The 24318-nt window shown below is 41.1% G+C and overlaps 1 protein-coding gene across 4 annotated transcripts in view; it reads left to right on the top strand.

Annotated features, from left to right (window-relative positions):
• Window positions 1-24318, top strand: part of UVRAG (UV radiation resistance associated) — a 160870-nt gene that overhangs the window by 50283 nt on the left and 86269 nt on the right. For all 4 annotated transcript variants that reach the window (XM_075061809.1, XM_075061811.1, XM_075061810.1 and 1 more), the window contains 6 exons: window positions 121-206; window positions 15180-15285; window positions 16643-16769; window positions 18042-18126; window positions 18623-18710; window positions 20034-20094. In XM_075061809.1, coding sequence (XP_074917910.1) covers window positions 121-206; window positions 15180-15285; window positions 16643-16769; window positions 18042-18126; window positions 18623-18710; window positions 20034-20094 — 553 coding nt within the window. The remainder of the gene's footprint in view (window positions 1-120; window positions 207-15179; window positions 15286-16642; window positions 16770-18041; window positions 18127-18622; window positions 18711-20033; window positions 20095-24318) is intronic.

Below are 24318 nucleotides of genomic sequence, written 5' to 3'. Positions count from 1 at the left end.
ATACAATGTTTTTTAAATGTAAGGGCAGTTGTGTGGTCCCAGGCACACATTAGTCTCATCAGAAAATTTACTCTGATTGTATGTATTTATTTAAAGTGGTTTTCTTTGCTTTGCTTTAAGGATCATTCAGGCACCCGAAAGAGTAGTCTTCTCCAGGTGGATCAGAACTGTGTCCGTAACTCGTATGATGTCTTCTCGTTGCTTAGGTAAGACTTTTTAGAATATTGCTGTATGTGTTTTTAAATTGCATGGTGTATGAGGAAATGCATATATCTTAAAAACAGAACTATTTCTAGACTGCTAATCGTTGCTTTTGGGAAACTTCTAAATGGTGAAACTTAACCACTGGCAGCAGTGCAGAAGCGCTAGTGTCAACAGGGCACATAGTTTCTCCACCATGGTATTAACTAAACTGGTTTCATGGGAAATTTAAAACAGCCTAAAGTTGAACCAGTGTTAGCAGTTTACAGTTCCAGGGCTGTGTGCATTCCACACTCTATAGCCAAGGAATTTATTTCCTGTGTTTAAACCCTGCAGAAAACCCCTTGTCTGCTGTGCACAGCAAAATGAAAGCAGACTAAATGACTTTTTTAAAAAAAATCTGAAGAAGGGGATGCCTTTTTGTGGTGTGTGTGTGAAGTGCCAAGGGCTTGGATGATTCAGTAGTCAGAACAAAACTAGTAGTGTAGTTCTTGGATTCTTCTAATCAACCACTGAGTTGTGGCTACCTTGGGCCATCTAAGGCCCCTGTCCTGCATTATGTTCTGTGTGGACACAACACACTGCTTGTGGAAGCGCCCCATTGACTGCAGGAACTCTGTGCAGGCACAACAGTCTGCCTGTGCAAATCACAATGCAGGGTTGTGACTTAATTTACCACTGTTTGCTCTAATTCCAACCAGGAAAAAGTTCAGGTCAATTGGGAGTTGGATGTTTATGGGCTGACTCAGATACAATATTTTGAGAACTTTTGTGGTGGTTTGCATTGTAGAGGAGTGTAACCTATCACTTAAATATTGACCGTAGCCTGAATTTGAGATGCTTGTATAGAAAGTCTAGTTATAACACTTTCTGTAATTCTTATTTAGGAATGTGTTGAATTTCAGATCTAGAGTAGCAAAAGTAATAAACTGCTTTCTCCAGTTCATCCCTTCTCACAGTAATAACTTCTGACATTGCAGCTTATCACTCAGTGGCTTAAATTTAAAAAGATGCAGCCCAGGCTGGGTGTGGTCACTTTATCCCCTGTCCCCTAGCAGGAAAGGAGTCAGGCAGAATTGGAAAAGAACTGGCTCCAAGGAAAGCAACCATCTTTTCCCCCCATCTCCATGTGGGAAGTGAAGCCAGAAGGGCAGTTTGCTAGATGGAAGATGGTACCCATTCTTTACAAGTGAACCAGCCACTGCGCCTCTGGTTGTGAAGCTCAGCCATCTCTCCCTCTCTGTTTCCCCATGAGTGGGAAAGGAACAGAACACTGCACAGACATTATCAGTGCTGGAGTACAGTAAGAGGCCTTGAGGCTCAGCTTCTGCCCCTGCTGTCACCTCTGTAACAGAAGAAATCCCTAGTCACAAGCCAGGCTGAGACTTCTAAGGAAAGCAGACCTACTTGGCCCATGTGAATAACAAGCAGTTGAGGAGGTAGGCCTTCTGGGGAGCCTGTTCTTGAACTCTGGGCCAATACTACCTTCCTTAAGTGATCCTGAAGAAGCACATGTGAAGGGAGGGGAGTGCCCCAGCTTTTTAGGGTTGGGTTTTCAGAGCTTGGTTTCACTCCCCCTCTGAAGCAGGATTATAGAAATGAATGTTTAATGGTAGGCTCTTCAGCGTATCAGAAAAAAGTGTAACACAGTCCAATGGCTGGAAGTTGAAGCTAGAGAAATTTGCTCTGGAAATGAGGTGTAAATTCTTAAGTGAAGGTAATTAACCACTGGAACAATTTACCAAGGGTTGTGGTGGATTCTCCATCATTGACCATTTTTTAAATCTGCTCTAGGAATTTTTGGGAAAGTTCTGTGGCCTGTTATGTGGGAGGTCAGATCTACGTATCTATGAAATTCACTTCTCTCTCCCTGGACCTTTTCCCCCTGCTCCTCTCACTCCGATCAGGGTTCCGTATAGGAAACTGAATCAAACATAGTGATAAGGACGCACAGACATTTGTTGTCAGGCAAGTGAGTAATAGGCCTGAGCTGAGGATGTTGGGTATAAGGTTTCATCTCGGAAGAATGTGAAGATGGATGTAATGAGAACAAGTGTTGCCACAGAACTAACCAAACAAAAAAAACACCTATTTAGTGGAGTCTGTTGGGGATTCTGAACTCACATGTGCATGCTTCAGTGATAGAATTCATCATACCTATACAGTAATCCAGCTATCCCCTCTGCATTTCATCTTATTTTATGTCAAATCTAGTTCCAATTGTATGTTCTTCACTTCCACAAGTGGTAATTGCAGAGATTTGGATATCTTCCTGTTTGTTAAAAAATAAATAAATAAAAAATAATTCCTGATTCACTTCAGAGAACTGGTACCTGAAAGAGCATAGTGGAACACATTGATTGAGGAGCACTCCTCCTTCCATGGAAAACAGACCTGTTCCAGTCACTATGGTCAACATGTCTTTTTTTTTGTAATTTGGAAGAATGCAGTTAGCCCATCGTAGAGAGATGCATATCCTATGCTTCTGGCTTGGCTGGACCAAAGTTTTATTTCTATGTACATGGCCAGTCATGATCACCAAGATTTGCATGGCAGATGTCTGATTAATATAGTGGCTACAGAAAGCTTGCTTATCAGTCAACTTGGTGGACTGATGATCGACCTCTTTGCATCTGGAAATAGTAAATAAAGTACCCTGAGTCCTCTGTGTCAGAACCGGAGATGTGAGGTGGTGAGTGACCTCCTGCAAAACTGGGCCTGGTCGCCGCTATGGCTTACAATCTTTTCTGCGGCTCCCTAGGACAATGCAAAAAATAAGAAAAAAAGAGCAGTAATGATACTGCTGCTTATGCCTTTCTGACTGAAGAGGCTATGACTTTTGGGACTGATTGACCTAACCCTGGATCTTTGGATGGATCTGAGGTCTGCTACTGGAAAACCAAACTGGTTTAAAATGAATACTTGGATAAAGTACTTATGGATTCCAAAAGAAGATGAAACAATAGTTATTCTTTCTTCAGTGAAGCTGAATCAAAATGATTATGGCAATATTTTGCAATTTCAACAACATTTTTCCTTTTTATTCTTGGAGTTGTACTTAAATCTTTGGCTTAAAGATGCATCAGATGAAGACTGCACCGATATGTGTTAAGTTTCAGGTTCCCTTCATTATCGTCTTCTGAATTTCTTCTCATCCACATTTGCAGCATTGTCTGTGATAAAGCTGCACACTGGACATTTGAATTTTTAAATTTGTTATAGCTTTTACTTGTACTTCTAAGTATACTGGTGTATGAGCATTTTCTTGTGCCAACTGTTGCTATAAGATATATACAAACCCATCTTCTGTTGTCACATAAGCATATGTTACTGGATCATTGTATACATTGTTCCACCCACCAAGACTCAGATTAATGAATTTCCCTTCAATGTTTTTTGCACAGTGTTCAATTTCCTCTTTCCAGCAATGTGTGCTCTGCCAGGTGGAGAGTAGCCTGGTCATAGGGATTGAACTATATCAATGAAATGTTTCATCTGAACAAGATGAAAGAGAGAATTTGAACTGAGCAATCTTTTCGTCTGAACTTTAAACAGGAAATTTCACCTTTGGATGTTTGATTATATTGAGTGATAAAAATATTGAGTTTGATTATATTGAGTGATAAAAATAATTTCAGAAGTCCAGCAGTAACAGTAAAAATGTAACTAACTACTCCAAAGTAATATACCAATTATATTTTGAAATTCCTAAGTAACCTACTCAAACACAAATTTATGGCAGTCTGTTTACTAGAATAGTAAGACATGGTAGGCAGGACACATACATGGTGGTGCACAAATAAGTTTTTTTTTTTTTTTTTTACTAATGGTTGATCCAGATTCTTAAGACATGTCCCACATTGTTGTCTTTAAAGCCGCTGTCTTTTGAGGAGTAATCTTTCATAATGTTTCATTCTAAAAACTAGGCCTTTCATTTTTGCTGCACTGTTTACATTTGGCAAGTATTCCTTTTTCACTCAGAGGTACAGGAACTCCTGAAAAATATTCCCACACAGGGTGACTTTTCCAACCTGCAGCCATGGCAGTTTTTTCCCCTCCAGTTCCCAGGTGTTGAAATCAGCGCACTCGCTCCACTCTAAAAACGCTGTCCTTCCTGCAGTGCCCTGCTTTGACACAAGTGTTATTCCTTTCTGGTTGCACACGCTGCTGCTTTTCCTTTGTTACAAAACTCACCTGCCCCATCCCTTCCCCGCCAGAAAAAACAAAAGAACTAACAATCCAAGACTTCTGCTTGTGTAACCCATGTGCCTCTTTGCACTACAGTATTTTATTTAGAGGCAGTGAGGCAGTTGAGAAATTAATGGATTTCTGCTTGTTTGTGTCTCTGCCTGTGTACACGTGCAAGAAGACAGAGCAAGGCTGTTTGCGTGAAGTGCCCTGAACCATCCAGAAATAAGGGCTGGTAGCTACTGGGCAGATCAGTGTTCTGTCATGAGATGGAGAGTAAGTTGCCATGGTGAACGGAGTTTCAGGGGAGAAGCCATAAAACCTGAGTGGTCTTACGCTCTTGTGGGCTCAGTGGATGATCCTGATGAGATAAATTATGGTGTCCCCTGGACTCCAGGGGACACCAATCCTAATGCCTGTGATGACTTTGCCAGTCTCTTGCACCTAGTAGCACAGGATCAAGTCCTTAATATAATACATGACCTATTGTGCCATATACATAAAGCTTGACTTCCAAAGATAGAATCAAAGGAAAAACCATCTTTCTTTATGGAGAAAAGCAGTCTTTAACTCAAAGGTTTTTGATTGAGGCTCATGGATACAGCATTTTTTTATCAAATGTGTTAAGAGATTACTGTAAGCTTAGCCTTCATGTATGTTGTATTAAATTCAGATTTAATTTTAAACAGGCTTATTTTTTAGAAGAAAAACTTATAATTTAAATAAGTCATTTTTTAAAAATTGGGTTTTATCTTCTCTGAATGCCATTTCCTTTCTTTTGACCAAAAAAATCTTTCTTGAAGAGAGGAGATTTTCAGGTAAGCACAGATGCATTTTTCCTGTTCCTTATGATTTTTGACTCTGGCTACCATTGATTTGAATCCTAGGAATGGGTGCTTGCCCACCTCACCTCAAGATAAGAGCTTTTTTCCACCCAACAGGAAATAATCTTACATTCTGGATTGTCATCCCTCTGAATATTTTGCATTTTCATAGCACATTTCATCCAAGAGTCCAACGTGTTTCAGCAGCCTACACTTCACCTCTGTGCCCCAGCAACTTCTTCTGTAAAGTACCTTTCTCAAGATCACACAGGAAGTCAATGTCAGTGCCAGGAATAGAACCTAGGTCTTCAGGCTCCGTCCTTCCTCTTCCCATCACCACTACTTTCTGCTTCTTCACCCAGCTCACATTGCAAGATCCTTGTCACATTTCTAAACAAGTTGGGTGATGGTGAGGTTGATTATGAAGCAGAAAAATCTGTTGGATGTTGTAGGGTGGAAAGGAAATGAAGAAAAAGTAAAGGACATTTTAATGGGGCTTTTGTAAAAAATTTTTTTTTAAAATTGGCTGGAGTCTGGCGGGAGCTTCCTAGAATCTAGTCTCTGAACAAATGTAAAGAAATGTTTATACAGGCTTTGTATTTTTATTTAATATCTGTTTAATAGAAGTCTTATTTTTAATAATGGGGCTGGGTGTTTGCAATTTGGATATCCCATATCTCTCTTTGTTGCCAAAAAAGCTTTGTTCTGTTTTCTAAATCCCCAGTGTCAATAGTCTGTTTAAAGAAATTTAGTGTAAACTAAGGTTGTTTTGGCAAATTGGACTTTCAGTATATTTATTTCTCTTGTGAGAGCTATAGCATGTGTCACTATTTTATTTAGTCTGGGTAATCATGGCTGACAACCAAAAATTCAAATACTGTACATGAAAGTTCAGATACAGAGATGGAAGGAAGAGAACACAAAGAGCAAGAAAAATCCAAAAAATTGGATAGTCTTTCAAACAGAATTAATCATCTGTATGTATCAAAGAAATGTCTAATAAAATCAGAAAGCTCAGCTAAATGCAAATCCATAGCAAGTATAAAAGAAAAGATTACCAGTCTACAAAGTAAAAGCTATGGTCTAACAATTGTGACTACCCTAAATAGCCTCCAAACACACAGAGAAGAAAATGAATAGCAGATTGCTCTCTATGACAAAGGACAAATTTCTTAAGAAAACAGAAATTGACCATGAATTTGTATCAGCCGTGACTCCATGATATCATTGACATTGTATAGACTGCCAACACACACAGATCATTCACTCTTCCAAAGTCTTGTGATCTTGCAACTAATTAGCACAAGTGCTCTGGTCTTAAGATATCCATAGCATAGTGGAAGGAGTCCAAAGACTTTGCAGATTGAGGGCCATATTCTGCAATCCTCAATTGACATCAGTACTCCCACTAATGTCAGTTACTGAGACGAGCAGAAGTAGTTTGGATTTCTACCAGCATCTGGTATCCGGTTTAGGGAATCAGTCTTTGATTTTTGGTTTCTGACTAGTAAAGGTCTCAAGTTTTTGATGTTGTGTACTCACCTCATTCCCTCTTTCCTTTTTCCCCCCCCCCCTTTTGGAAGGAAGAAAGAGGTGTTTCCTCTTCCACTCTCTAAAACATCCTGATTGCTGTGATAAGGGCTTGGGAGGAGGAATAAGAATTCAACTATTCTACCTCTCCAAATTACTTTTGGGTGGTCCTCCCCCCAATGTAGCTTTTCTAAAATGCATGAAACTTGCATGATTTTGGAGAATTGCACTGCAGCTCACGGGGACTAGAGTAACAGTAAAACAAAAAGAATCAGGATCATGGTCTGTGTGATGTAGGACGGAGACGACGGCAGTTCCACTACTTCTTCTATAATGATAGACCAGAGGTGGGCAAACTTCTGTGGCCCGTGGGACCCTCCTGCCTGGCCCCTGAGCTCCTGGCCCGGGAGGCTAACCCCAGGCACCTCCCCTTCTGTCTCCTCACCCCTACAGCTTCAGTACACTGCGCTGCTGGCACAACGCTCTGGGCAGCCGGGCAGCACAGTTGCAGAGCCACAACCTGACCCGGTGCTCTGGGTGGGGCAGCTGTAATGGCGCCAGCCACCAGTGCTCTGTGGGTTGGATAGAGGGCAGGGGAGTTAGGGGTGGTGGTCAGGGGGTGGGAGTGTGGATGGAGTCGGGGCGGTCAGAGGGCAGGGGAGTTCAGGGGGCTGGATGAGGCAGGGGTCCCGGGGGAGCAGCCAAGAATGAGAGAGGGGGTTGGATGGGGTGGCAGAGGGCAGTCAGGGGTGATCAGAGGACAGGGAGCGGGGGAGTTGGATGGGCAGGAGTCCCGGGGGAGCCATTGAGGCAAGAAGCGGGGGGGGGGGGGTTTAGATAGAGGTGGGGACGCGGGCCACGCTGGCTGTTTGGGGGGAGACAGCCCCCAGCCCAGCCAAGCCCTACCTACAATTTTGGGAAACCCGATGTGGCCCTCAGGCCAAAAGTTTGCCCACCCTGTATGACTCTTCTCTGACAGAATTGAGTCTCATTTGCTGTGCTAGACACTCCTAGAACATTAATCAACCGCTTATTGATTGTCTTTACAGAAAATTGAGTTATTGTGATGCTGGTAAACTAAGTCGCACTTCTGACAAAGCTGTAGGTATTAGCTAAGAACTGAAAAACTAGTTGGAACTGAATCAGTCATTTGTATGTTAGTTTTGTTTAAAATAGGTATTGTCTTATAAGACTGTTTTTAGTGTTAAGACTCTATGAATATATTAATCTCACTTACAACATCTCGTATTCCGTGCTATAAGAAATGCATAGATTTTGCTTACAACTTTGAAAATGTTTGCTCTGAACTGTGAACCTAGCATAGGAATTGTGCACCCGCCCCCCTTCCCCACCCCCAGCCAACTGTCAAAAATTCAGTAGCCATTATAAGATAAGCATTAATTGCCCCATCCACTCATGGCAAGTGGCCAATGCCAGTGCCCCAGAGGATGAACAGAACAGGGAATCATCAAGTGATCCACCCCCTGTCGCTTCATTCCCAGCTCCTGGCAAACAGAAACTAGGACACAATCTCTGCCATCTTGACTAATAGCATTGATGGGCTATCCTCCCATGAACTCGCCTAGTTCCTTTTTGAACCTTTTATAGTCTTGGCCTTCACAACATCTCTGGCAAAGTGTTCCACAGGTTGACTGTGCGTTGTGTGAAGAAATACTTCTTTGTTTTTCAAACTGCTGCCTATTAATTTCATTTGATGACCCGTAAGTTCTTGTGTTATGAGAAAGGAGTAAATAACACTTCCTTATTACTTCTCACACCAGTCATGATTTAATAGACCTCATTGATCCTCCCTTAATTGTCTTTTCCAAGCTGAAAAGTCAGGTTTTTTAATCTCTCCTCATACGGAAGCTGTCTGTACTCCTAATCGTTTGTTTGTTGCCTTTTTCTATTTACACTTTCCAAATGCCAGTAATCTTTTTTGAGGTGGGTCGACCAGATCTGTTGCATATTCAGCATGTGGGTGTACCATGGATTTATATAGAGGCAATATATTTTGTATTATCTATTCCTTTTTGAATGATTCCAACATTAACTTTTTGACTTCTGCTGCACATTGAATGGATGTTTTCAGAGCACTATCTACAATGACTCCAAGATCTTCTTGAGTAATAACAGCAATTTAGACCCCATCATTTATATGTATAGCTGGGATTATATTTTCCAATAGTGCATTACTTTGCATTTTTCAACACTGAATTTCATCTGCCATTTTGTTGCCTCAGCCACCCAGTATTGCTTTGGACTTGACTATCTTGAATATTTTGTATCTCATCTGCAAACTTCGCCACCTCATTGTTTACACCTCTTTTCCAGATCATTTATGAATATGTTTCATAGTACAGACACCACTATTTACCTCTCTCTATTCTGAAAACTGACCATTTATTCCTACCCTTTGTTTTCTATCTTTTTAACTAGTTACTGATCCAAGATCTAGGGTACCATTTGTTCTGGGGTAAGTGATTGGTCTCATGGGACTGGAAACAACCTGAGGGGAAAAATACATACATTGTGGCAAGGTAGACTGGAGAGCCTAAGGGGATTGTCTGTACTCTATGATAAGACTGGTACAATGATCCAGGACTTCACGTTGTTACCATTGGTGAAATCTAATTATAGAACATACTACTAGTTTGAGGTGTCTGTCCTGTTTTTGATAGTCTGCCCTGAGGTAGGCACTCAGTTGAGTCTGTTCACAACAGTGTGACACTTCTAGCTAAACGGATAGTTCTCTTCTCCCTTGGCATGGGGAAGAGGTGCACGTAACTTGCCCAATATATTACTGTGAGTAGTGCACACCTCAATGCCTACAATTTATTTTATGGGCATTCAGTTGGAGTGTTACTAATAGGGAAATCCCTTACAACTTTAATTTTGGAAAGTTTAACTTTAGCTGTGGACAGAGCCTTACTGTGGAGCCTTTTTAAAAAACTCAGATTCATAGACTTTAAGGTCAGAAAGGACCATTATGATCATCTAGTCTGACCTCCAGCACAACGCAGCCCACAGAATCTCACCCACCCACTCCTGTAACAAACCCTTAACCTATGCCTGAGTTACTGAAGTCCTCAAATCGTGGTTTAAAGACCTCAAGCTGCAGAGAATCCTCCAGCAAGTGACCTATGCCCCACGCTGCAGAGGAAGGCGTAAAACCTCCAAGGCCTCTGCCAATCTTCCTTGGAGGAAGATTCCTTCCTGACCCCAAATATGGCGATCAGTTAAACTCTGAGCATGTGGGTAAGACTCACCAGCCAGAACCCAGGAAAGAATTCTCTGTAGTAACTCAGATCCCACCCCATCTAACAAGGCAACACTTAATACACAAATCCTCTGTATTCATTGAGTGTGTACATACTGATACCTTACTTCAGATGGCACTGTTGTGAAGGCATCTGGGCAATCAAATATAACAGTTAAACAATTTGTATTTCTGACCACAAGGAAATGATTGGAATTGGTCTGCCTGATATTTGGTTTAAAATTAAAGTCTCTCATTTAATATAAGCAGATTTGATTGTGGGATTGAATTGCCATATAGAACTATCCTGTGTAGCAATTTAAATAGGTCTGGAATAACTTGCATATAAATTCACCACCATGAAAAAATATCCTGCTAAGTACGTACTGGCTTAAGGAAGCCTGTATCAATATCTGCAGTGTTTATCGACCTTAATGTGGGTGTGAGATGACTATAAAACCTCTCAACATGAAAAATTCTGAAAGACATCCTTGGCGGTTACTAATTGAAATATTGCACAACATGCCTGAGAGCCATGGCTTTAAAAAAAATACTTTAAAAAAAAAGTTACAGTTTAGCCAGAGCTTTGCCAGAGCATATTATTTTCAAAAGTGCCTAAGTCCTGTTTTCATTTTTCAACTTTTGAAAAATGGGACATAAATTGGATTCTAGCTCTTAAGTCACTTAGGCACTTTTGAAAATTTTACTCAGTACCTTCGTTGATGATGTAGAAGACTGAATACAACAGCCCACTTTTAGTATTGATACCAAATTGCAAGGAGCAGCAAATGCCAGCAAAGATTTGAAAGAAGAAAATACAAAGGGGCCCAGAATGAACTGAAGTTAAGCAGAAAAGAACTAAAGGGGATTGACGCTAGGGGGAAAATGCAGTATTTTGTATCTTTCTGTGGGCTTTTGTACACTTAAAATGCTGTAGCGGTGCAGTTGCACTGCTTCGGTGAAGACACTACCTGTGCTGACAGGAGGGGTCGGTGTAGGTAAACCACCTTCTTGAGAGGCGGCCGCTAGGGCGAAGGGAGAATTCTCACATCGATTTACTGCTGTCTACGCTGAGTGTTAGGTGGATTTAAGTGCGTCACTCAAGGGTGTGGATTTCAGTTAGACTCAATTAATTCCCTAGGATAGAACAGACCTCTGCTGTCTGTAACTAGAGTGGGGGGGAGAGGCAGTGATCCAGACCTTTGAAAAGGAGTAACTTGGAAACTAATGAAGCTGAGAGAGCAGAATCAACAGGACAGTAAATTAAATAGGAGTCTGCCCTATGAAATGGCAGCAAAATAAGCCAATGAAATTTTGAACTATATAGTCATTTCATCGCTGGAACGTCTCTACGCACCTATGTGACATAAATAACTGGAAAATGATGGTCATTTCTGGGCATCTTAATCTTAGACACACACTGATAAATTGCACTGATTTCAGAGAAACCTTGTAGAAAACAGGGTTCTGGAGGAATTGTTTCTTGGGGGGGCGGATTTTAAAGGAGTCAAATGTGTAGCTTGACTGAAAGGGTTGGACAACAAAATCTGCAAATACTCTGAAGAATAAACAAAAGAATTTCACAGGAATTATTTAGCATAAGATTGAAATGAGGATTCATACCACAGAAGATAGAAGGAGGAGGATATTGATCAAAGGCAAATGCTAGTGAGCTTGTTGAATTAAATCAGTTCCTGTGCACTGAAGACAGAACTGGGAATAGGCTTTTTTATATAGGAACTTTTGCATGGCAGGAATGTGAACAGTCTGAACTCTGAGAACTCAGTTTAACTGTACAGAATTTCATGTGGCTCAGGAAGTTATCTTGTCCTACAGACTCCATGACTCTGGGAAGCAGGCATGCTTGGTTTTCCTGTCTGCTCTCATTACCACGTGGAGTTCCTCAACTTGCTGGGGACCTGGCTACCTCTTCTAGTGGTGTGCATTTGTAACCTTTCTTCATAAGGATCCCTTCAGCTGCCCAGGGCAGTTGAATTCTGAGCTAGCTGTGGGTATGCTGGAAGGTAAAGTTTTTGAACACTAGACTATATATTATGCATGCTGAAATTTAACACATCTGCTTCCATTGTGGAGAGCCAAACTGTTTTGAAGAATGCTAATAACTATTTGGATATTTGTAAAAGAAAACTGGTATTTTAGTTTTATTAAAATATTATGAAAGCTGGAAGTGGTTCCTTTCATCAGTCTCCCCACATTTCTAAAAGGAGTAATGCCCGATTACTTAGAATGGAGATAAAGGTGGGAGAAAATTGCAAAGTAGCGAACTTTAATCTGTGTGTCTTTATTAGGACAAGTCTTCTAAAATTAATGGAGCAATTACTGGTGCAGACTAATGCTGTGGTCTTCAAGATGCATTGTAGTCCAATATAGATAAACTTAGTTTTAATATGTAAAGTCCTTGGTATAAACAGATCTCTGGGAGTTGACTCTCTGGATCAAGAGCTGTAGCTGGTCATTAAGTGTTTATTTGGCATATGCAATCTGGTCAAGCCAAACCACAGCGTTCTTATCAACAGTGTTCAGGGCACGAACACCTCCGGGGAGCGGAGTCATTTTGCAGTCCTCAGCAATGTATGTCATGGTGTGTGTCTGCCAACATTGACAAGTGGATTGTCTCTAAAATGGCACCGAAATTCTACTGCAGCCGCTTCTCCAAGTCTGAGTTTTTTCTGTGTGAGTTGCAAGTGTAAAACTGCAGACTCTTAGAGCAGGTAGAGCTACTGTAATTAGTGTGAACATGTGTCAGGAAATCCTGACTTCAAAATGTTAACCAACTGGGTTTAGTATTTAGGAGTAAGTAGAGAGTAGTATTGAAGTAATTGACAGTAAAAAGTGTAAGGAAGATTGGCTTTACAAATGCAGCAGTAAATCCTGTTCTTAATCTCTAAGAATGTAGTTCAAGCAATTACGCATTAATGCAAAAATTTAAGAGAACTTGGTTTAGAGAGGTTATGGAAAATTTGTTCTCTATGGAGCTATCTCAGACTTGCAGTGCAATGGCAGTTACAATACCGTAGTGGAGAATACTAAAACTGATGACAGAGGTTTAGTTCAAAATGAATACAGATACCCTTCAGAGGTTCATTCTCTCACCTCTATGTATTAGAAATTTCTGAGATTCAGCATGAGCAATGCACTTCATGTGTGGGACGTGCCACATTCTTTTGATGAATGTCAGTCATTTCATAATAGGACGACTTAGCTAAAAGGCACTATGGCAGTGGTATGTTTGTCTCATTGCAGGGTAGCACCTTTTGGTATGAAGTTATCACCACCTGAAAGCAGGGAAACAACATACTCGGGCATCTAAGCTATTAAATTACAGTTATTATGTGAGAACAAAGTGGCCAACAGCTCAGCACTGCATCCAGACTTGAAGATAGTTGAGTTCACCTACACTGGATTTCTGATGATCATCTCTCCAAGGCTTCACATCCCAGGAATGGTCCTCTGGTCGAGAATTAAGAGAGTTCTCTCTCAAGTTCAAGTCAATAGCACTTGTGTAGCTGAGTTTTCACTGCTGTTCTGTATTTAGGCATGTCATGCCACAGGAGCTGAGTGCACTGCTAGTTCAGAAGCAAAAGTTCAAACTAGAATCTCTAACTGTATTTCCTTTGGGATAACAGTCGACACTACTGGCACGGCCTGTCTAAAACAAGCTATGGTACAAACTTCATCATGCATTAATTATGGCCATGAATCACTTGTATTTTGGAACTCACGAGCATTCACACCACCACTATTTCAGGCTGCTTTGTGTTTTGGCAATACTGATTTTGATTTTAAACAACTGTATTTTTAGAGTAAATTGAGATCTTACTGTAAGCATAGTCTCGCCTTGAAACCTTGTTTAGGTGGGTTCTGTTTTGGATCTCTGTGTTTTGCATATGATTTAACTGGCTGAGGAACAATGTGGCTTCATATAATCATGGAAGTATAGGGTTGGAAGGGACCTCTAGAGTAATCTATTCCATCCCATTGCACTGAGGCAGGACCAAGTATACCTATACCATCCCTGACAGATTTCATTTTTGTTTTTTGTTTTTTAAAAGCCATTCGAGCCCCATCATTGGATTTTTTTTTTAAAGACAAACTCCAATGATGAGGTTCTCGAGTGCCGACCCCCGCCCCGCCCACTGGACTCATGGGTTGGGATTTCCAAAGGAACCTAAAGGGAACTGAGCACCAAACTCCCCTTTGAATCCTTTGGAAACTCCACCTGTGCCTTATGAGAGCATGGAATAATGGAAATTTCCCATGTTCTGTTCCTTTGACAGATTAAAGCTAATGCACCTTATTCTCAATTGCCTTGCACCCCATGTAAATGCTTACACCTATGCAAACTGAATATAAAATGCTGCTGTTCTGCAAGGTCCTTTCTGAGCCAAATTGATACGATGAACGATCTTGTAAAGCAAATGTTTTCTCATAGTCATAAGTATGGCCCCAGGCGTTATTTACTGGTTGCTTTATAGTAATGGTGAATTAATTAAAGCTGAATTATGTGCCTTATGAGAAGTATTTGACATGTTTATCTTTTCAGAGTCCACTCCTCTTCTCCCAAATAGTATTGAAAATGCTAGATTCCCCTATGGTACTTCTTAGTGCTCTGGGAAGGAGTATTTAAGCGTGTTTTGCCATTAAATTCCTTCACGGTTCTTTTAACTTCTAGTTAAAAACCAATTCAGCAGTATGTAGTGAGTGCCTAACTCCCCTCCTGCTCCTGTTAGCCAAATTGAAGGGTGCTGAAAATGTAATAACCACCCCATAATATCCTGGCCTTCATCCATTTAGGTCTTGCAACTTCCAGTCACCTGTGGCATGGTGGGGGCTCCCCTGTGACAGCCCATCATGTCCCACTTACCTGACCTCCTGTAGACTCTCTCAAGTTCTGTGGTGCGAGTCTCAACCTAGCTAATGGGGAGAACATTTGCCACACATGGCTGAGTTAAGACCGTAGGGCTACATTTTGGACATCTAATTACAAAACCTCAGTGTCTAAAGAGATCATTGATATTCTTCCCCTTTTAAAATAGGAGTCAGTAATTTTGGGTTCATACTGCTTCTGCTGTTTGGAGTAACTGGTGTATTCATTACAAGGGCACATTATAGAGAAAAAATTTTCATTCCTTCTATAACTTGTGTTTTATTTTCAGGCTTCATAGAGCCCAGTGTGCAATTAAACAGACTCAGGTAACTGTTCAGAAAATAGGAAGGGAGATTGAAGAAAAACTGAGACTTACATCCACAAGCAATGAACTGGTAGGCTTTGACATTCAACTTTGAAATCTTACTCTTGTAGACTTCCTTAAAACAATGCAGTTAAATGATGCCCAGTGGCCACACAAGCATCTTTTAAAACTTCAGTGTAAAACACTCCTTACGTTTAATATCAGCTGTTTTGAATGGAAACTTATCTGGAAAGTGCAATGTATTGGGTTTTGGATTATATCTACTTTACTGAGAGTGGGGGGGAAAAAATTAATAGATCACTTAATGCTTTACACTGCTAGTGCATAAACATCTACTGTATAATGAATAGAAAACATTTGCCAGCAAAAATAAAATTTTAGAGATTGGGATTAATGATCTACCAGTGGAAAGTGTGGTGGTGGTTTCTAGTTGATTGGGCTGAGTCTAATAATTGTTCTGATTTGCAGCCCAGTCTTTTGGGCTCAGAGCAATGCATGTAACAACTTTTCAGACACACAAACGATGTGTCCATTTTCAATATTAACTATGATTCAGTTATAGCTTTGTGCTCTTGTGCTCTCGCTGGGTTTTAGAGAAAAGCAACATATTGGCACTAGTTTCTCTCTCAGAAGAGCTGAGCTCAGTTCAGAGCTGAGAGCCAATATAGCCAAAATTGCTCATGGTGACTTCATTTAGAAATTTATATTGGCTCCTATCCATTTAAAAAAAGAGTCAATCATTTTATGATGTGCTAGGTCTTGGACTGAGAATATTGAACTACTTTCAGTAAGTGCATCAAACTAGGCTAAGGTTTTGACAAAATATGGAATATCCATGTTTAATCCTGTTTCTTAACTACAGAGTGGGTGAAAAGTAATTTAATCATTTTACTCACATGACAAACCATCTTCAGATCCAAAGGTTTGGTGTATATTTTGATGAGTGGCTCTTTCAAAATTTGGTTCATTGTCTTTAGTACTGATACCTTGCAGGTGTGCAATGTTTCTAACTGTCTTTCCATATGTTGTATGTACAAATATATTCCCTACAGGTACAGATACTTCTGTGCAAAGACATATATAAAATATATATATACTGACCCAGCCAAAATTCTGCAGCTTCCCACTGACTTGTGTGTTACATCAGACAAAGCCAGGCTAGTTTCTGGGAAACGATGCAATCTCCATTGATACCTTTTTCCTCTGCTGACCTCAAAGCATATAATTGTGTGCATGTTCTGTTTAAAAAAAAAATCAATAACTGAAAATCATATTTGTAACTATAATTTAGGTATGGTTTCTTGGCAACTTATTAGCCCAATTTTTGGTGCTGCTGGGGAATGCACGTAATTGAATTGGTTACTGTATTTAATTCAAGTAGTCCTTTCAGTGTATTTATTGATCAATTGTCTACTTTTTTTTGATAGAAAAAAAAGAGTGAGTGTTTACAGTTGAAGATTTTGGTGCTTCGGCATGAGCTGGAGAGGCAGAAGAAGGCACTGGGTCGAGAGGTGGCCTTGCTGCATAAGGAACAAAATATGTTACTTGACAAAGGTGAGTGTAGAATGAAAGGAATTTTCTAGTGCCAGTATTCACAGCTCCCTATCCAAAAGGCCAAGTAGCCTGCTTAGAGAGCATGAAAACTGCTACAAAAGTGGATTGAGCATTGGCCTGCTAAACCTAGAGTTGTGAGTTCAATCCTTGAGGGGCCATTTAGGGATCTGGGGCAAAAATCTGTCTGGGGATTGGTCCTGCTGGACTAAATGACCTCCTGAGGTCCCTTCCAACTCTGATATTCTGATTCTATGATCTTATATAAGTAGCTGGATTCCCACTTTAAAGTTTGCAGCCATGTGTGATATCTTGAGTCCAAAAGGCTTACACTTAGCCTGTGCAATCTCTGTATTAAAAGAATTATAAAGTCACAGCATATCAGAATGATATTAGAAGATGCAAGTAAATGACATCAAAAATACTTGTCTGGCCTAACTACTAAAATCACATAAGAGTGCTCCATGTAGAGATCACACCAAGAAAGTCATAGAACGGGAAGGGACCTCGAGAGGTCATCTAGTCCTGTCCCCTGCACTCATGGCAGGACTAATTATCTAGACCATTCCTAACAGGTGTTTTGGAGAGTTTTAAGAGCAGGTTAGACAATGATGGAGACTCCACAACCTCCCTAGGCAATTTCTTCCAGTGCTTAACCACCTTGACAGTTCAGAAGTTTTTCCTAATGTCCAACCTAAACTTCCGTTGCTGCAATTTAAGCCCATTGCTTGTCCTATCCTCAGAGGTTAAGAAAAACATTTTTTTCTTCCTCGTAACAGCCTTTACGTACTTGAAAACTGTTATCGCGTCCCCTCTCAATTTTTTCCCCCAGACTAAACAAACCCAGTTTTTTCAGTTTTCCCTCATAGATCATGTTTTCTAGACCTTTGATCATTTTTGTTGCTCTTCTCTGGACTGTCTCCAGTTTGTCCAAATCCTTCCTGAAATTTGGCACCCAGAACTGGACACAATATTCCAGCTGAGGCCTGAGAAGAGCAGAAGAATTACTTCTCGTGTTTTGTTTTCAACACCCCTGCTAATACATCCCAGAAAGAGATGCGCTTTTTTTGCAATAGGGAGGTGTGGTTTCTACAGCTATTCACTCTATTCCCTCATATGGCTGCACACTGTGGAGAACATGACTAATGGTAACTGAAGAAGTTTGTGTACCCAAGCTTCTATCTAATTTTCAGAAGTGTTCCAGCATTGAAGCTTGTCAGTTCACTGGATATACAGTGCTGTTAAATGTTTTTTCTGATTCCTTCTGTTCTCTAGGAAAGGCATTTGAGACTGAATACCAGAGGCTTCAAATGCATAAAGAATCCTTGCATGAGTTGAGAAAAGAATGCACTGCTAAGAGGTAAAGGGACCTATGATTCCATTCATCTTTTTAATCTGTAATTGGAAAGAGGGTATTGTGATTAAGGCATTTTGACTAGAATCATGAAATCGTCTCCCTCAGTTGTTGCGTGACCTTGCGCAAGTCACTGAATCTCTGCCTCGTTTTTCTCATCTGTAAAATATGTAACTATGCTCCCTTCTCCTGTCTTGTTTAGCTTGTAAACACCTTGGGACAGGGATTGTGTGTGTATAGATCACATAAGATGAAGGGGCCTTTAGGTGCGGTTGTAATATAAATAATTGCTTTATAACACTTAAAACTGGTCTCTCAAAATTGAAAAGGGTGCAAGCAGTACAGCCAAGCATTGCTTTCTATAATTATCTTCCCAACTGCAAAGTTTTATCTGGGGCTTTCTTTTTTGCCCAGGTTGGGGGTGTGATTCCTGGGAATGGTGGGGGTTGATAGTGCGAAGAGTTTGAGGTCACTAATGATTGTGGTTTTTCTCTCCCTAAAGAGAATTGTTCTTGAAGACCAATGCACAGTTGACCATTCGATGCAGACAGTTGTTATCAGAGCTCTCCTATATTTACTCTATTGATTTGGTAAGTTTCTAACACCTTAAGAAACCTCCTCCTCATCTTCCCCATTTGCAGAATCCTCGGCCATGGCTGAGATTACCACCTCCACCTCGGAATCCATGGACAGGGGTGGGGTAGTGGTGGCGGACCCCCCCTAGAATTGCATGCAGCTCAGTGTAGAAGCGGCATGTTTTCGGCCCTGCCCCGGACCTTCCATTTGTTTCTTTGGTTTTCTGGTAGGCTTATCTGAGCTCCTTAACTTTCACACGGCACCGTACTGAATCCCTGCTGTGGCCTCTCTGCATCATGGCCTTGGAAATTTTTTCAAATGTATTTTCATTTCGTCTTTTGGAACGGAGTTCTGTTAGCACGGAATCCTCTTCCCATACAGCGATCAGATCCACTACCTCCCGTGCAGTCCATGCTGGAGCTCTTTTTCGATTCTCAGGAGACTGCATTGTTACCTCTGCTGGTGAGCTCTCCACGCTGGCCAAACAGGAAATGAAATTCAAAAGTTCGTGGGGCTTTTCCTGTCTGCCTGGCCAGTGCATCCCAGTTCAGATGGCTTTCCAGAGTGGTCACAATGGTGATCTGTGGGATACCGCCCAGAGGCCAATACCATCGAATTGCAGCCACACTAACCCTAATCCGACATGGCAATACCAATTTCAGCACTATTCCCCTCATCGGGGAGGAGTACAGAAATCGGTTTTAAGAGCCCTTTTTATCGATATAAAGGGCTTCGTTGTGTGGACGGGTATAGGGTTAAATCGGTTTAACTCTGCTAAATTCGGGTATAACCGTGTGGTGTAGACCAGGCCTTAGATTGTAAATGACACAAGGAAACGACCTTATCATGCTGCACTGTAACAGGATACTGCCGCCACCCCATGGTAACTTAAACTTGGACCTCTTGTGGTGGCATATAAAATGGCAAGTAAAACTGATAGTGAGAGCATAAAAAAGTAGCTGATAATCATCTTACCAGACTTCACTAACTTAGCTAAACTTTTAACATACTAGGCAAAAAAATGCTCATCAGAAGATTGAGGTCCAACATTCTTTGCTCAACATAAATTTAAGATGATTTTGTAAGTTCAGTTGAATGAATGTGAATCCATTCCTATTTGAGAGTGTCTTCTGAAAATATTTTAAATTTAATGTAGAGTGAGAGACATTACTCTGAATTTTCTTAATTTTGAATTTTTTCATCTATATTAACTGATGCTTTACAAAGTCTCTGTAGTCTCATTTTAACATGCCTCTAAGTTTTGCTGGAATTTGCAGCTTCTCTTATTTTTAAATGTACTGTGTCCCATTCTCATTTTCTGCTGTTCAAATCCATAGAACGATCAAAAGGATTACTTCGTCTGCGAAGTCAAGCTGCCTAATTCTGAAGACTTTCAAGGTAGCTGGATGTTTCTTTCATTTAGTACCTAGAATTGTAACATTACTTTAACATCTCATAGGGCAGACTTACCATTTTTAGGAGCTACAGTTCACTTTTGGAGACTGAAAAAATTTTAGACAAACATAGTTCTGATCTAATCCTTGTTCACCTCTGAGTAAAAGTAGCTGGGACTTTGATTCAACATTCGTTACTGAAAAAGCTGATTTGTCACAACCAAACTGTTTTTGTGGGAAAGGGTTGATTTTTAGTGAATTTCTTGACTTAGAACAAATGTTGGAAAACCTTCAGAATTGTCAGAACATACTATTTCATCATTTTCTAAATAAAGTTTTTTTTGTTTTTGGTTCAAAACAACTTCATTTTTAAAAAGTAAAAACAATAAAGGTTGACATCTGAATGTTTCAAAATCTCAAAATGAAACCTCAGTCTGATTAAAATATAACTTCAATTGTTTGGCCAAAATTTGAGGTTTCATACTGGATAGACAACTTTCCACTGAAATTCTGTTCATGAAGACTGATTGGTGACATCATTTTGAAGATTATCTTTTTATCACAGTTGCCAATTTTCATGCGGTAAATAAGCACCCTGACTTTCACAATAAACCAAAAATCAAGCTAATCCCACTTCAAAACAAGGCCAAAACAAGCTAATCCCTAAAAACCCCAATATTCTGACACGATTCCCCCCAGCGTGCAGTCTGGGACTGTGGTCGGCCTGCTGTGCACCCCAGCTCTCTCTCTGCCTTGCCCCTGCTTTCCCCTTCTCCCCTCTTGCCCCTGCTTGCTGGGAGCCGATCAAAAAACAAAAAGATGCAACAAGCCAAAAACTAGCCAACAAGCAACTCACAAGCCAATTAAGACAAAAACAAGTCCAATTTCTGCATTTTTTTTTTTTCTGTGGGTTTGTCGTGTCTGCTTTTTATGCTTTTGCACCCCAGTAATCTCCCATAAAACTAGCTCCGCCTCTAATTTCTGCTGGAGACACAAGTAGTGCACAACAGTCCTTCTGGGACTTCCTGCAGACTCAAATGTTGTCACCACAACCTCAATCTTGCAAAAAACTTTGGACGTTATTGAGTAAAGACCAATCCCTTGATGCTATGAGCTGCTTCTCTCCAAGCCTCTACTTTCTGAAAGAATATTTTAAACAGAACAATATCTAGTTATGGTATTTAATAGGTGCCAGGAAATGCTTCAGACCGTGAGTGATTAAAACCTAACCTCCTGAGAGGCACAAAATGGAGCAAATCATACTTTTAATCAGGCAAGAATAACTAAACTGGCTTACTCACAACATGCAATAAACAGCTAAACCTAGAAGGAAATGTTATTTTTGGCTCATAGGAGGTGCTGAAATACTACTGTGATGGGGACATATACAAGAAATTGGATTCTGGGCTAAAATTACATGACACCATATGTCCTCGTTAATCCTTATATACTCTAACTTCTTTGTGCATACCCACACAGATATTTGTAGCTCTAGATTTCAATATGTTTACCTGTTTTAAAAAAAAAAAAACATACTAGCTACCTGTGTATCTATTCATATAAACAATATTACACCAAATAGGCTGCATCAAATGCATACGTTCCTGTCTTGTTATGGCAATGCTATTTGAGTTCCCTTTTTGTCAGTATTTGTAATATATCGTAAGTGCATCTACAGATGTTCTGTATGGCATTCGTTCTTTGTCTCTGTATGCCTGCCTCTAACATTTGTAAACGAACTTGTGCAGCTATCTATACAAGTATTTTTGAAAATTAGAATGACTAAATTAATAATTACATTTAGGAACTCTTGCCTCTCAGCCTTTTGATCAGTCTGGTAGGGGTGTTGCCTCAGGCAAATAAAAACATTAATTCAAGTACAGTAACTCCTCATTTAATGTTGTAGTTATGTTCCTGAAAAATGCGACTTTAATTCTTATGGGGATATTGGATTCACTTAGCATCGTTTTGCTTAATATAAATGAGGGGGTTAGGTTCCAGGGAATTTTTTTCACCAGATAAGATTGTGTGTGCGTGTGTGTGTGTACACACATGCACACAGTAAGTTTTAAACAAACAGTTTAATACTGGTACACAGTGGTGGTGATTGTGAAGTTTGGTTGAGGTGGAGAAGTCAGAGGGTGGGATATTTTCTAGGTAATGTCTTATTGCTAAATGAACTAGCAATTGGCTGAGCCCTCAAGGGTTAACTCTCACAGTCTGCAAGGCAACAGGAATGGAGGGAGGGGAGAGAGCATCGCAGACAGACACACACTGTGTGAGAGAGAGAGAGCATTTCTCCTTTTAAGTACACTGCCTTGTTAATTAGATCAGCTTGCTGAGACCACAGCTGCTGCTGCCAGCAAGCTCCCTCTGTCCTGAGCCCTGTCATGTGTCCCCCCTGCTCTATGGAAGATGGGGGCAAGCAGGGGGAAGGGGAACACCCTGACATTAATCCCCCTTCTTCCTTCCTCTCCCCCCTGCACAGCAAGCAGGAGTCTTGGGGAGCAGCTCCAAGACAGAGAGTAGGAGCAGCACATGGCAGTGGGGGGAGGGACAGCTATAATTGCTAGCCTGCTGGGCAGCTGCTGCACAGGGAACTTAAGGGAGTAGGGAGCTGATAGGGCGGCTGCTGGTCCACCCTGGTTCCAAGCCCTCACTGGCTAGCTGCAACAGGCTGCTCTTCCTGCAAGCAGTGGACAAAGCAGGCGGCTGCCAAACAACATTAGAAGGGAGCACTGCACAACTTTAAATGAGCATGTTCCCTAATTGATCAGCAACGAAACAATGTTAACTGGGACGACTTCAAGTGAGGAGTTACTGTAATAAACATACGCATGGCCAGAGTGGGTCAGACCAGTAGTCCACCTAGCCCAGTATTCTGTCTTCTGACAGCAACCAGTGCCAGATGCTTCAGAGGGAATGAGCAGAATAGGGCAATTCATTGATTGATCATCCCCTCTTATCCAGTCCCAGCATCTGGCAGTCCAAGGTTTAGAGACACCCAGAGCATGTTTTTGCATCCCTGTCCATCCTGGCTAATAGCCATTGATGGACGTATGCTGCACGAACTCATCTAATTCTTTTTATAACCTAGTTATATTTTTGGCCTTCACAACATCCTCTGGCAACGAGTTACACAGGTTGACTGTATGTTGTGTGGAAAAACTACTTCTTCCTCAAGTAGTCTCTGTGGATGCATACATGTTAGTCAGTCTTGTGCCCCATGCCGTCCTGATATAACACTGCATTGGCAAACCACCCTCAGTTCCTTCTCTACTGCAAAGTTTCATAGCAGAGAATGAGGCTGCCTAACGTATGCACAGACTGAACGGACACTATGAGAAATGTCCTATCAAAGGCTCAAGGGGCAGTAGGAAACCTAGAGTGGAGCACCCCTGGGGGGACACATCTCAAACTACAGTTACTGCAGAACGTGTAACTATTTCTTCCTTTTTGTTTGTGTATCTGCTGCAATGATCAGTGCCCCACCACCACACACCTTTCAAGATCCATGGACCCTACACATGCCTATCACAACATGTGGTATATCTCATCCAGGGCACTAAATGCCACAATAACTATGTAGGTGAAACCAGGCAATCACTCCACTCTCAAATGAACTGTCACAGGAAATGATTTAAAAACAAAAACTCCCTATCACTTGTTGGTGAACACTTCCACAAAGCGATCACTCTACATCTGACTCATCAGTCCTCATCCTCAAGGAAATCTGCACAGTGCTTTCAAAAGACTAGTCTGGGAGCTTAAATTCAGAACTCTCTGCTAGACACTAAATCATGGACTGAACAGAGATTCTGGATTTATGGCTTTTTACAACAATCTGTAACCTGCTAACCCCACCCCCTTGCAGTCCTGTGACTGCAGAGGTATTAATGGGCCACTCTACTTTGAATGAACCCTTAGAATATAGTCCCTAACTACTTATGCTAAACAATCTGTTCTTCTTCGAGTGCTTGCTCATATTCATTCCAAGTAGGTGTGCGCACGCCACGTGCACGTTCGTCGGAAGAATTTTCCCCTAGCAACACCCGGCGGGTCGGCAGGCGCCCCCTGGCGTGGCGCCTTTGCGGCACCGTATATATGCCCCTGCCGACCCGGCCGCTCCTCAGTTCCTTCTTGCCGGCTACTCCGACAGTGGGGAAGGAGGGCGGGTGTGGAATGAATATGAGCAACACATCTCGAAGAACAACAGTTACAAAGGTGA

This window comes from Chelonoidis abingdonii, chromosome 1 (assembly GCF_003597395.2).
Source record: "Chelonoidis abingdonii isolate Lonesome George chromosome 1, CheloAbing_2.0, whole genome shotgun sequence".
NCBI lineage: Eukaryota > Metazoa > Chordata > Testudines > Testudinidae > Chelonoidis > Chelonoidis abingdonii.
This window is presented reverse-complemented; position numbering and strand designations above follow the sequence as displayed.